A 15,033-nucleotide genomic window follows, 5' to 3' on the forward strand; every position below is an offset into this window, starting at 1 on the left:
CACTGGTGAAATATAATTAGCTGCTTATTATGATCAAATTTCCAGGGAAGAAAGCTAAGTTCATAACTTTTTAAAATCTTATTGCTGGTTGTAATAATCAAATTAGAAAGTTTCATTTATTATTATTATTATTATTTAAATCAAGGCACTTTATTGCAACATTAAAATACTAGCTAAAGTCAAATATGTATGTGTTCTCCTAAAATCAATTGTAGTAAGGAGAAAGGTACAATGAGGTGTATTAAAAAGGAGAGTTTATCGATGAATTAGATTAGGAGTTTAAAAAGTTTAATGTGATGATTTATATAGCAGGCTTTTGTTAGAGAATTCATTTGTTGATGAATAGGATAGACAGCTATTAGAAGTGTAAAAATGTGTAAAATGGTGCAGTTTTAATTCTTTGTATCATGATTGGCTAACAAGATAAAATTGCTAAAGATGATAATGTGCACATCCATGGTTTGCAGATATTGAAACCATTTAACTGAAGTGGTTCAAAGGCGCAAAACTGAAAAATGTGATGATGTGCAAGACAGTCTTGATGCAAGCAGTCCAAGAATTAGCAAAAATGGTGGCTGTAATGCTGCCAAGAGACTTGATATATGTAGTTAAAAAATCAAAACAATACAGTAAATATCATACTGGAATTACATTAAAAATGTGAAATTGAGAACTCTGTTAAGCGACCTGTCTACTTCAAATGAAATCTGAATGATGTGTCAACCCCTGCAACAATTTTTTTTTTTTAAAGCTAGGATACTTTATGGTTTGTTTCGAAGCACAAATTGTAGTTTTGAAAATGGCAATCTAAATTATTGCAATATGGTCTAATAGAAATTTTAGAGCTAGTTTTATGCATTGAAGTTGAAAATTTAATTTTTTCTTAGTGTATTGTACAGTATGGATAATCTTGAATACATTTAATTAATGTCATAGCTATTTTCATTAAGGCAATAATTATTATTAATACTGTAACCCTGTAAAGTAACAGTACACTGTAACTGTAGTACTGTAACATTGTATACACTGTAAAGTTCTTGCTAACTTCCAAGATATTACAGCTATATACTGTGTAGCATTTTCTATTGTTTCGTAATAGATAGATAATAGTGTATACTCTTGAAACTTTTTTTTTCTCTCCTTGATTAATTTTCACTCAAATGGTGCAATGCATTTTTCTTGAATATTTATGTAATATAAAGTGGAGCACAATGTAGGATAAATTTATTGAAACAATCATCAACTTTTGGTATTTTCTTGTTAGAGTAGCTACCATGCTTAGTCATCAGAATTTGCCAATTTAATCACCATTTTGTAACTTGAAAATATCAGGTGTCACCAGTGGCTTATGTGATGGCTTCTTCTACAGGGAATATTCAATACTTTATTTATCTTTCTCGCATATAAATAAAAAGAATCTTTAGTAATGAAATTATGTATTTATTAAATTTCAGAAGTTTTATTTGTTTCTTTTACAGATTAAGAATTTGGAAGCTCAGCTGGAGTCTGAACAGGATGAAAGGCACCAGCTTGTGAAGCAAAAGCATGAGCTAGAGAGACGCATTTATGAGTTAACTGACCAGCCACCTCCTCAAGATCCAGAAATAGAGCGCAGGTTACGAAGAGATTTGAAGCGCACTAAAGCACTTCTGAGAGATGCCCAATCTATGCTAGAACACACTCGTGAAGGACAATCTGGTAAAACTCTCATTAGACAGCTTAAGAACCAGGTAAGATTATATGCAGGATAATCACTTAAATAATAATGCTCATCAGATGTTAGGCAGAATAAAATATCAATAGTGCATGCCAACAAATAATATCAACAAAGACTGTTTTGAGTTACCGTTATGAGAGGTGCTACTCAAAAGTTTACAAAGTTTCTTCAAAATTATTTTTAATTGGCATTATACTTTCCTGCATTATCTTAAGTCTTAAGGTCATATCATAAGGTCTTAGTTGCAATGTAAGAACCAACACCAGTGCTATTCTGAAGACTAGGAAGCCTTTACTAAGCCATTTTTGTTATTTCATTCAGCATTACCTGCAGTTTTTCCTAGTCTTCATTTTGAGAGATAAATCTTTTCCTTCCCAACTTTACTTTCATCTTAGTTAATCCAGTGAATAAAGAGACTTAAAAACAACTACCATATCCTTGGATGCTGAAATTGCTGGAAGATGGAAAAGATTGGAGGCAATAATTTGTTAATAATCCTTTTTGTGTTCAATTTATCTAATAAAATTTGTTGAAGAGAAATCTGCAATCTCTATGATATGCGGTGATATTTCCCTCTATTCTTTTAGGATAATTTAATGCACTTTTACAGCACTCTATTGGGTTGTTCTGGTTTAGAGTTGTCTGAAAGGATTGACACTCAGCAGCTTTTGAAATTATAAAATCATTGGTAGAGGCCAAAAGCTTGCTGAAGTATTTTATGAATTTTTGCATCATTTTTGGCAAGAGTGCATCAAAATTTAATGCTCTCACTATTCTTCCACATCATCTATTGGGCCATGTAAAAAGTCTCTGGTTGTTTAGTACACTTTTGAACTAAAATTTTCTTTATTGAAAATCAATTTCAATCAAGTGCATATTGACCATTATTATTGATGACCTTTTGCCGTTTTTTGGGTAACTTCACAATTCCATCGGTGTAGAACTTCTGTGGTTTATCGTCAAAAAACTCAGCCAAGTGATTTTCAGCAGTGCTCCGGTCAGCCAATTTTTTATCATCAAGAGAGTTTGCCAGAGACCAAAACAAATGGTAGTCAGATTGTCCAAGGTCTATATGGTGGATGCATCAGAACTTCCCAACCAACTTCCGTCAATTTGTTCCAAGTCATCAAAGATGTGTGTGGCCATTCATTGTCATGATGAAACACAAGTTCCTTTCTATTGGTCGATTCTGGTTGTTCATTCAGAAGGTTGAGTTGTGCACAGTACAGAGCCAAGTAGATGGTTTCATGAGGTTACAGCAGCTCATAGTGGACAATTCCGAATTCTTTGGTATCAAAATTTCGAGAACGGAATCGAGCAAACCTCTCCTGGGTCCTTCATTTACTCACAGCATTTTCACTATACACTTCACAAATTTTTTGGCATGTTTTTGCAACGTTTTTACCTTTTTTATAGGTAAAAAAGCATCACATAGCATATTTCTTCTGCTATTTCACTCATTTTCAAACCAGTACAACTTTTTATACAAGCAATAAATTAGAAAACTGTCTTTACAAACAATGGAAGCTGATTGTCACCTTTTAAGCAAATGTTCGTTTGGGACAATCTGGTGAGTGTTGCCGGATATATAGGCATCAACACCAACTAGTGGCAAAAAACCGTGGCTTATGCTCTTTTAATATGATCCAATGTTCTTATGCCCAATAAAATTGCGGAACACATCAAATGTAGAGTTAAAAAGGAATAAATTAGAGGATATGTATGGTGTACGTCATGTATAATCACATGTTCTCCAACTCCTGCATTTAAAAAAATAATATGGGCTTAGATAAAGCTGCTAATTTTTTAGCAAACATTTTTTATTAATGGAACTTATTGCAAAATTAATTAAACTTATTGCAGTTGAAAGTGAAAAGGTCTTATTTAGAAATGGTGAAAAATGTAGTATTAAGTAAATGCATTAGGAAAACTTTGACTAAAACATGTACTAAATTTTAGTTAAAGCTTCTAAATTTTTATCAAAATTTATTGTTACAGTACAAAGTCCGTAATCCGGACTCATCGGGACTTATACAATTAAAAATATGAAACCGTAATTTATGAAATAAAGAGCAATTACAATCTAAAGGGTATCAAGATTAAAAAAAAAAAAAAAAAAAAAAAAAAAAAAAAAAAAAAAACTTAATATTTATTTGTTTACTTTATTAAACATTTCTTTCAATGTAAGTTAAGTTGCTTCATCTTTTAAACGCGCATGTGTAAGTTTGTGACTTAGAGGTCCGGATTACAGACTTTGTACTGTAGTATATAAATTGATAAAATTTATCTAGGTTATTAGAGCTGAAAGGGAAGAGGTCATTTCATAAAATGATAAAAAATCATCAAATTGATGCATTTAGCATGCTAGAATTTATTGGTGATTACAGTTAAATTTGAATGCAAGTTAATCTTTTTTACACACACACATTTTTAAGCATTTCTAATGTAAATTATTACAACCATTTTGTTTAGCTTGAAGACTCTGAGTTCGCAAAAGCAGCTGCTGTCAAAGCTCGTCAAGCTGTAGAAGCTGAGCTGCATGAGTGTCAGTTGCAACTAGAAGAAGTTACTAGAGCCAAGAATGAGGTGGGTGTGCAAATCCTAGTCCATTATTATTTTCAGTTCTGTTATTTTTATTTTTATTTTATTTTATTTTATTTATTTATTTATTTATTTATTTATTTATTTGAAATCCTTATTTATTATAAATTAAGGTAATAGTTATTTAATATCACATGCTGAATTATATATATCTATATATTTATTTATATAAAAGGGTTACCATAAAATAACTTGTCTTAATGAGACATATGACTAATGGATAATCAGCCATAACAGTCGGCATTCTTTCTTAATTTGATATATGCCTTGATTAGTCTTTTATAAAATTACCGTATGCTTACAACAGTGGCATAATTAGAGCTTTTGTAGTCTGGGATGTCCCTGAGTTTGTCGCTAAGGGTGCTTCTGAATTTGCTGCCTCTCATGATATGCAAAAACTAATAATGAGAAAAAATGTCAAAATAACATATAGGGAAGTAAAGTAAAACTCTTTATATTTTTGAAATAAAACTTTAATTCTAACATTTTAAAATTATATTGACCCTTCAATGGCATTGTAGAGGCTTACTATTCTTCAGCTGTTGTTATGTAGACAGTGCAGAAGGATTTCTTAAATGCAGAATAAACATTTATAGTTCATAAATATGTCTTAAAAAAATCTTATTTAGAAAACTGTTCTTACAACTAACAACACTTAAAACAGCTTTGAGGAAAGTTTGCTGTAGTATAACAAAATTTGGAAATTTGTTCTGAAAATGTTATTTTAGGATAAATTGCAAAATTTCAAAAAAACCACCCTTTCACTTTTCTGTTTATTTTCTCTAGCAAGGAGAGAAATAAAATTTTGAAGTTCTCTTTTAAACAAGAATTCTTCCTGTATCCATAATTGTAATTTAGTTTCAACAGAATAAAAAAGGTATAGCAAATTAAAATAGTTTGTTGGTTTCTTTAAATACTTTATCTGGTGTAACTATTTTACTTCACTATTCAATTTAATTTTGGCTTATAGGCCCAGTAGCAAAAAGGTATTTCTCTATAGTGAACATGCATCAAAGTAAATCACTTCCTTATGGTTTGGGGAGGGGGGGAAAAACTTGATGGATCTTTGGATTATGGTAACTTGGCAATTTTTTGGCGAAAATTTGGCGACTAACCCTGCTAAAGCAACCTGCTAGTTTTTTTTTTTTTTGAACGCCATTTTGTTTTCATGAAGTAAAGGCACTTTTTTTTTATTATTTATTTATTTATTTATTTATTTATTTTTTTACCAACAATCTGCTAGCTGAATTACGCTTATGCTAGAACTTTTCTGGAACAAAAGTGCTTAATCAAGACGAAGATTAGGTGCGAAATTGGGAGAAAGTGCAGAATCGCCCACTGCTTGGCGCGTTTTTAAGAATTGCACATACACAGTATCCATGTACACGTCGACCTATTTTTCACTTAAAAAAACATCCCAGAATTGCACAAAAATGGCATTGCGCACACTCTTGACTTTATCCATGTATACTGCTAAAGTCCTAGCTAGTAACCTTTATCGCCTTACCAAAATGTCGCCAAACTGCCTGTTACCATATTCCAAAGATTAGCCAACTTGATATTAAATCACATTATAATGTTAAAAACAGGTCAACAACATGCATGCTAAGTTCATGAATTTCATCTAATTTAATATTTGTTAGCGATGTGCATTGCTTCTAATGTGTACTAAGCATACTTTGAATATTATTTGCTATTAAAAGAATTTCCATTAAATTAGATGTCAGGTTTTAATGAAAGTTTCCTATCACCACAAATATTGTCTGCGCAAACAGATCGCGTTGGCATGTTTAATATTTTGTCAAACAGTTTTTGGCATTTGAAAGAAAGAGACTTGGTTGTGTTGTGAAATTTGTAAAAAAGTATCATCATCATTAAAGTGTCTGAAATGGAACTATCATGCTACTAGATTAGAACCATCAATTACTTCCAGTTCTGTTGCAAAAAGTCAACTTCAGAATGTCACCAAATCATGTGTATAGCTATAGGTATTAATGTTGCATCATATGACACTGTAAAGGTTTGGTACCGAAAGTTAAAAAATAAGGACTATGAAATTCAAGAAGGAGAATGTATCTGGCTGGCCTACAATGTTGATGAGGCTCGCCTGTGAGAATTTGTGGAAGAAGATCAGTATGCAACGACTCGAGAGCTTGCTAAGGAGTTAGACGTTAGTGCCATGTCCATTAGTCATGTTATGCCTTGCGTAAACTTGATGTACAAGTTCAATCGCTGGGTGCCGCATGAGCTGACTCAAGCAATTAAAGACAGACATGTTTGGACCTGCTTTAAATCTGCTGAAATATCAATGCAAGAACAAAATTCTGGACTGGATCATCACTTGTGATGAAAAATGGATTTACTTCAACAACAGAGGCCAAAAAAGGGGTTGGTCTATGCCCAGTAAGCCCATTGACAGCATCACAAAGTGCAGTTTGACTAATAAAAAGATCATGCATTGTATCTGATGGGATTGCCATGGTATTATTCACAGAGTATCTGGAAAAAGGTAATACCCTCAACAATTAAGTGTACAGCAAGCTGCTAGTCTGCTTTGACACTGCTATCAAGGGAAAACATTCAGTTCCAGTTCCATCAGAATATTGCAAGACCACATGTGTCTGCATTTGCCTGGACTCTGTACAGACTCAAATGGGCTCTTTTGCCACAGCTAACATATAGCCCTTACATTGCTCCTTCGGACTTGCACCTTTTTTCATACCTGTAGCTACATCTTGCTGATGCTATCTTCAATTCTGTATAGGACATCTGAAATGAGGTTGATCTGTTTTGGGGCTCATGGCCACCAAGTTTCTAGTCCAAAGGCTTTGAAAAACTGCCAAAACATTTTCTGAAAATCATGGATTTGGCTGGTGGCATGCACTAAAGGTACTTTTTTTTTGTTGTTGTTTTCCCTAATTTTATTAAGAATGTTTTTTCACAGAAAACTTTCATTACAACCAGATATTTTGCTATGAAATTAACACTAACACATGTAATTATTTTCCCAATAGCGAGACTCAGTTGTTTAAATCGACTTACTCTCAACAAACACGACCTTCAGAGAAACTCTTAAGTATTCAAATGGAAATTTGTGTAATGTGGTCGAGGCTTCCAGATTAGCCTGCCCATGTGTGTTTTCTTCATTATCAGTCCTGACTTACTACCATCCCATTTGACCTTTCTTTTTTTTTTTAAAGTGATGGCAGTTTTAAAATGTGACATATCAAATTCAGATCTTGAAATTTATACATAACATTTGTAGAATTATGAAAAACTCTTGAAGAAAATTGTATGGAAAAGTCAGTAATCATTAACAGATTAATGATTCAGATCAGTAATAAGAAGTGATTATTCATATTGAGATTTTAATAATTTATTATATTTATTTAAGTATTTTTTAAATTGTTAAACTTATAACAACACTAGACCTTAAAATAAAATTTCAGACAATATATTTTTAATTTCTTATAAACAAAATGTTAAATTAAAGTAATAGTTTCTTAATTAATTGCAAACATGATGTTCGAGACCAAATTACTGCTTTAGTGTGGGTGTGAATAAAACTAGAAGTAGGTTGAACATGAAAGCTGTGTGACTTTGCAGTATTACTTCAAACATAGGTTGACTGCAGTTTTTTATTAATAATAAGTTACCAATTTCTACTTTTTAACACATAAATAAGGAGTAAGGAATTAATAGAACTGAAAATTATTTTTGTGCAATTTTTTTAGCCTTTTTTCCCATTCCAGTAAGATCAGTTTTTCTGTCTTCGTTTGACAAATAACTAATTCTATAACAAATAGGTTATGTTGAAAAATATGAGTTGCTTTATTCTCAGGATTTAGGGATTTTAAGCAATTCACTTATGCACAAAAAAGTTAAGACTTATATTTAACTTTTCCTGTTATTTATTTTTTAAATATACTAAGTTTATTTTAAGAAGTATGAGGGATAAAATTATTTTTGTTTTCTGTGTCAAAAATTTGATGTTATACCCTATATTTCCAGTTGTCATTTAAAAATTAGGGTGTTTGTTTGTTAGCAAGTAGATGGCTATATACAACAAAACTTCATTAAGTGGTCACCCTTAAGAAAAGATTACAGCTAGAATGACATGTTTTTATAAGATTTGGTTTCTGTACTTCGTACAAGGAAGTAAAAAAGTATTAAAATTTTATGTGAGTGCATCTAATGTCATGAACATGAATCACATGCTTGAAAAGGAGAAATAAACAAAAATTTGATAGTTAGTTCTAGTTGGATACTTTATCAAAACTTTGATTTTGGTTCTGCATAAATCATCTATAAAGTTTCTTCAGTTGATGAACTGGATTCCTTGGAACTTTTCACATTCTCAATTTTTTTTTATTCTTTATTTAATGGCATTAATGCACTTAAGTTCTTTGCAGCACTTTCGAAATTCAAATATCTTAGATTTCATGCTTTATTAGAATTTTTTTTTCCATCAACAATTGGTGCTATATTCCTTTTTATTTTGCTGTCATCCCATTTTTGGTTCCTGAAGAAGAGGAATGTATATTTGATCACCCTCAAAATTGATGGAGTTTTATTCAGAATCTGTTCCAAACTGAGATTGCTTTTTTACCTAGCTTTAAATAATTTTGGTCTCAGCTTAAGTATGAATGACTTGACAGCTGGAGTCAGCATCTCAGGTGGTATGTAATTATTGATATAAGAGTGGCCCCAGACCAAAAGAATCTGACTTGATAATGAGGTTTGATTATGATAACTATGATTTTTTTTTTTTTTTTTTTGAGAAAATACAAAAATTTCTAAAAGCTTGCTTATTAATTTATTCAAACAAATATTTCAAGACTGTAGTTTTTAAGGATTTATGTAAACATTCAGTAGCATTATTTGATAGCCTTTATTTGTTTATCTGGAATATTTATTTTGGCTTATTAGATTTTGGAATTCATTTTAAACATGTATTAAAACTTGCATTTACATTGCTTTATGTTGGCATTTTACATATCTTATATTTTTTAACCATATCTGAAAAGGTTAGGTTTTTCAGCTGTATTTTAATATTTTATTTAATTAAATTTAAATCTGCCAAAAAATATACAAGTCAGTATTACATTGGACAGATAATTTTCATTTAAACAAATGATTTTTAACACTTTAGGCTGAGAGTCGTTGCCTGCAATTATCTCGAGAAAAGAGTGCAATTCAGACTCAATTAGAAGAAGCTGAAGAAGAAATGGCTGAAGTTATGAAGAAGTACAAATCTGTAGTAGCCCAGGTGTGTTAACTTACTCTTTTCTTTTTAATATATTTCTTTGTTTTAATATTTGCTTTTGTGGGGGGGTACTGGATTTTAAGATGTATTTATGTATTAACTGTATTTAATTTGCTAAAACATTTTATATTTGAATTAATGAACAGAATATGAAAACTCAATATCAGACACAAACAAGAATTGTCATAATTGTCTGTTAACATTTTGCACTTCGGATGATGTAACTGTACAAATGCATCATAATTAATATATGTCAGAACAAATTTTAGAAAGTGACGAAATATAAAATTGGGTTATAGAACATTGTGAAGAATTGTGCTGAGAATGGTTATTAAATAAGAAAATTGATGAGCTGTGTATTTATCATAAATAAGAAGCAATGTAAACTAATTTTTGGTAAAGTTAGAAAAAAAATAATAATAATATGGTAACATGAGGAAGCCAAAGTCTGGGAAGTTACTTTGGACCTTTTTTGCATTTTTAAATGAACATAATGTTGGTAATGGCATAATATGTGGTCCTACTTTTATTAATTTCTTATTTTTTAGACAGCCCACTAAAGTTTATTTTAATCATCCTTTTCTGCACCATTTTATTTCGTGATTTATTATGAAAGTTGTAACATTTTTTTTACCTTTTTAAAGCTATTATTATCGAATTATGACGCTATTGAATTTAGAGTACCATGCCACAAATGCTTCTACGATCATCTACGATTCCTTGTAGTTGCAGAAGTATGGTGGAGATCTGTTAAAAAAAAGTGATTATCTTTTGGGCATATGTACAACTTTTGTAACGCAAATGGCTGAATAACTCATAAAAGTGACCCTTTTAAAAGCAGCTTTTGTTCTGTATAATTTAAAGAATTTTAAATTGAATGAAATTTTAAAAAATTAATAGGATCGTTTTCATTTGTGTATTCTTAATTATTTGTATTTATTTCAACAGTTAAAATTAGCATTTTAGTAGTGCCATCCAAGAATTAAATAAGAGGCAGATTACATAGTACATCATAAGCAGAATGTTAATGTCTAAGCAGTACACTATATTTCACATCAACACACAAAAATTATAAAAGTAAAATGCAGTCAAATAAATTTAAGTTATTTTTATAACAGTAGCATGAAAATAAAATGTTAAATTCCCAAAATAATGTAAAAATAGTGAAAATCTATATTATCGTAATGTTTTTGCATAAAATAAAAGAACTCTATGAACATTATAATATATTTTATGTATAAACAGTGAAAAACTTTAGAGGGCTCACATGAGACCCTTGCTCAATTTATTTGCATGTTTTTTTATTCCAAGATTAACATATATGTTGTGCTATTAATAGCACTGAAGTTGAATGAACTTTCAGCTCATTGAACAATATTTACATTTATTATTTTGTATATTTTAATATATACAAATTATTACACATTTAATGGTTCTCTTTTTAAACCAGAAAACTTTTTTTAAAAAAAATCCTAATCTTACTCTTTTGATTATTATTATTATTATTTTCTCTTGTCCTTAGAAGATCAGGCAATGTGAAAGAAGAAGAAAACAACATCTGATAGTTTCTGTCATAAATTGTGCCACATAATTAACAAATTTTTATGTAATTTCTAAAGTGTTTTGCAAATTTAAAGATTTCTTTTTAATTAAAATTTTTTATGCACAGTTATTTATATTTATTAAGTAAAATTTTTAATTAGAATATGCTATTTTTATTTTTATAATACTACATGCAAGCCCTTTGTTCAGTTTTTCATAGCTCACCATTGTCTTTCAATTAACAGTAGTAATGGAACTTTAACATATAAATACTATAGTAGAATAGCTGTAGTTGTATGTGTAAAATGCCAATATAATGGATTTCTCTAAAAAGAACAGAATTTCTTTAATAACAATATCAAAATTAAATATTAATATAACTTTATTTACATTTTGTGCTTTATGTTGTCCAAAATATTATGTGCATTTTGTATATGTTCCTGTTTTCTGTAAGTGTAGCATAACAAACTAACGATTCTTAGAAAAGGTTTAACAGAAACTGTTGCTTAAATTTGGAAGTTAAACATTTTTTGTTACAAATTAAGTAGCTTTTCTTTGATATCTTTAGTTATTCATTTAATTATATGATTAAATTTTAGATTTTTTTAAAAATATATATGTGTATATCTATCTATATATATATATATGTAAGTGAAATACCACTGACTCATCATGCGATCCTCCGAAACTATACACCCGATTGACTTAAAATTTTGCATAGTTACACATTCCACGATGTAGACGCACATTAAGAACAGATTTTACGTAAATCCTGTCCAAACTAGATTTTTGTTATGCAATAGGAGTTTCTCATACATTTGTTTTTCAAATCCAAGTTCAGAATTTTCTTTTATTGTTGCCCAAACTAGATATGAAATGCAGTGTTGCCAGTGAATGCATTTTCCTCTAATATTATTAAATTGGTAAATAATTTGCATCGATCCAATGAATACAAACAACATTTAAATGATAAGTTTAATAATAACATTTATATTGAACTGTTATCATAAGTTTCATGAAAGTAAACGTTATTATTAAGAGAAATAAATTATTGTGATGAAAAATTAAAATGCTGTTGTTATTTATAAAAATTACCATACATAAAAAATCAAGGACAAATAATTATAATTGATTAAAAAGTTTGGTAACAAAAATAATAACATTTATTTTCATGAAACTTATGATAACAATTAAATATCTATAAACCTTAGTTTTATGTTGCCAATTTTTCGTGGTGTAGGCTTACTGGGGATCCCACCATGTGGGATGCATCCCAATGCACAGTACCTCATGGGGTGGAAATCTGTGTATGATAGATACATTGACTGGCACTATATTTCCCAACTTTAAATTTAAAAAATTTACATTAATTATGAATTCGAAATTAGACATTTCGTCCGTATAAGAAGTCTAGGTTCACATTCAAATAGTGTGCCCAGCAAAGCATGCGGGTATCAGCTAGTATATACATATATATATATATATATATAATATAACAAGCAAGGTAGTTAGTACAATACTGTATGACCAATTTGGTCTAGATAACATTTTGCGCAATATGCTGCAAAATAAGTAAATTAGAAATTGTAGTAAGCTCGCCTAAAAGTTACCAGGAGCTGTGGCTCCAAAAAGTTCAACATGTTTTAAGAAACAATGTCATTGAAGGGTGAGAAATATGCTACACGAGAAAGGAAAAAAACACAGTAAAATACTCAGCGTTGAAAACTAGTAAAGGCAAAAAATACAGTAAAATACCTATGGATGTGCCATTTGAAAAATTAATACATATGAAAATCAAACCAAGTAACAAGTAAAACATAAAAAAAAAAAAAAAAAAAAAAAATCAGATAAAAATAGAAAGCGGAAAATAGTCACAGTATTTATAGTATAAAATAGTCATAGCATATATAGTCATAGTATTTTCTTTTTTACTTGTATATTATAAAAAAATTGGTTAAAAGAAAGTACTGTCTCCATTTGTAAAAAAATTTTCAATTCATAATTTTCCTGTATAATTCTTTACATAAATAATGATTTTCTATTATTATCGAATAATGTAAAAATGTATCGAAAAAGTAAAAAAAAATTTTTTTTTCATTCCATATTTAGATGTCTATAGATCAGAAAACTATAGCAGACCAAAATCAGCAGATAGCCGAGTTAGAAACTGAGAGACAGATGTTGAAAGATCAAGTAAGTTGTGTTAAATAAACAATCTAAAAGTTTTTTAAATTTTTTTTTTTTTTTTTTTTTTAAGAAAGAGAAAAGTATATGTAGTATATGTATTGAATTTATGACAGTCCATACAAAGACAAGAATCTTCACATGCTTTTGCCACACAAGTCGCAATCTAAAAATCAAGGCCAAACAGTTGAGTTGCTAAAACTTGTGAAACAACATGGGTGGTCCAAAGGAAGTAATAGCTTCCCACTCTATTAAAAGACTGTGCATGTGTCTCCACTTGATATTAAAAAAAAAAAACTTCACAGTCAGTTATGACTAGTTTGGTTTGAAAATGTACAAGACAGAGTAAATGCACAGAGAATACTCTGAAACTCTCAGCTGTACAGAACTCTAAAAAAACATGTTGCTGTCTTTTATAGATAATGAAGACAATTATACTGCCCACAGGCTAACTCATTGCTTACTTTGATGCAAATTATACATGATTTGCTAATTTATGTTGTTGACACTTTTTGTAAAATTATTAATGATTTCTAAATTTTTCATAAAATACTAATAAATATGTTAGAACTAAATATTGCCGTTGTTCATGAATGAGGACATGCAATCAATTCAGCACAAGCAACCAAATGCTACTCACCACAAAGTGATCAGACATTCTGTTTTAGGAAAGGTTGTCCTACATTTGAACTTACTGTACCCCATTAGGCTTAATCCATAAAGTTTTCTAGGTTACAAAACTACATTTAATATATCGAGTCAATCCATAAGTTCGTGGGCATTAAGAGTATGCATGGAATTCACTATGACGCATTTACTAAAACAATACAATTTTGAACCTGTTGAAACTTTTCATCATTTGACTAACATATTATTCAGTTCATCACCAACTTTTATAAATATCGAACCCATTTTAATACCCATAGAAGATGAATATAGATAATCATTATAAACGTGCTGTGCTACATTTTTTATTTTCGTGTGGTGAATCTGCAAGGTTTGCAGCGATAAAAATTAATTGTGAACATGGTGAACACGCTATTAGTGTAAGGACTGCCCAGAAAAATGGTTTAAAAAATTTTAATTTGGGAAAAGCAGCATTGATGATGAACCCCATTCAGGATGTTTTGAACTACGATTAATTCAGAAGTTTATAGTGGACAACTTTGCCGTCTAAACTCAGAATTGATCAAAAAACGCCCACGATGGATGAATATCAAGAAAGTGTTGTTTCATCAGGATAACGCTAGACCGCATATGGCTCGAACAACACTGCAAAAAATTAGTGAATTTAATTGGGAGCTTTTAACACATCTTGCTTACTCCCCAGATATTGCCCCAAGTGATTTTCACTTATTTCGTCCCTTACAAAATTTTTTACTAGGAAAAAAATTTAATTCTAAACAGGATATACACAGTGAAATTTCAAGTTTTTTTGCAACAAAACCAGAGTCTTTCTACAGCAATGGCATAAAAGAACTGCCTGTAAGATGGTGAGACATTGTAAATAATGGAGGAAAATATATAATTGATTAGAATGTTAAATTGTGTTTTTTTATATTGTTTAAAAATTTACCAAAAAAAAAAGCATGAATTTATGGACTGACCCAATATATATATACTTAAATGAGTATTAACAACATTTTTTTATTTAATTCACTATTTATATTACAACACGGCTTATAGATTTTTAAGCATAAAATGGTTGTAAATTAAATAAAAA

General features: G+C 29.9%; 1 protein-coding gene across 2 annotated transcripts in view; it reads left to right on the forward strand.

The window, feature by feature from the left end:
• Mhcl (Myosin heavy chain-like) overlaps window positions 1–15,033 on the forward strand; it is a 260,663-nt gene that overhangs the window by 227,812 nt on the left and 17,818 nt on the right. For both annotated transcript variants that reach the window (XM_085810468.1, XM_035365536.2), the window contains 4 exons: window positions 1,479–1,730; window positions 4,190–4,303; window positions 9,471–9,587; window positions 13,236–13,319. In XM_085810468.1, coding sequence (XP_085666594.1) covers window positions 1,479–1,730; window positions 4,190–4,303; window positions 9,471–9,587; window positions 13,236–13,319 — 567 coding nt within the window. The remainder of the gene's footprint in view (window positions 1–1,478; window positions 1,731–4,189; window positions 4,304–9,470; window positions 9,588–13,235; window positions 13,320–15,033) is intronic.

This window comes from Stegodyphus dumicola, chromosome 2 (genome assembly GCF_044657685.1).
Source record: "Stegodyphus dumicola isolate Sdum_Otavi_A_Nest chromosome 2, ASM4465768v1".
NCBI classification, from domain to species: Eukaryota; Metazoa; Arthropoda; class Arachnida; order Araneae; family Eresidae; genus Stegodyphus; species Stegodyphus dumicola.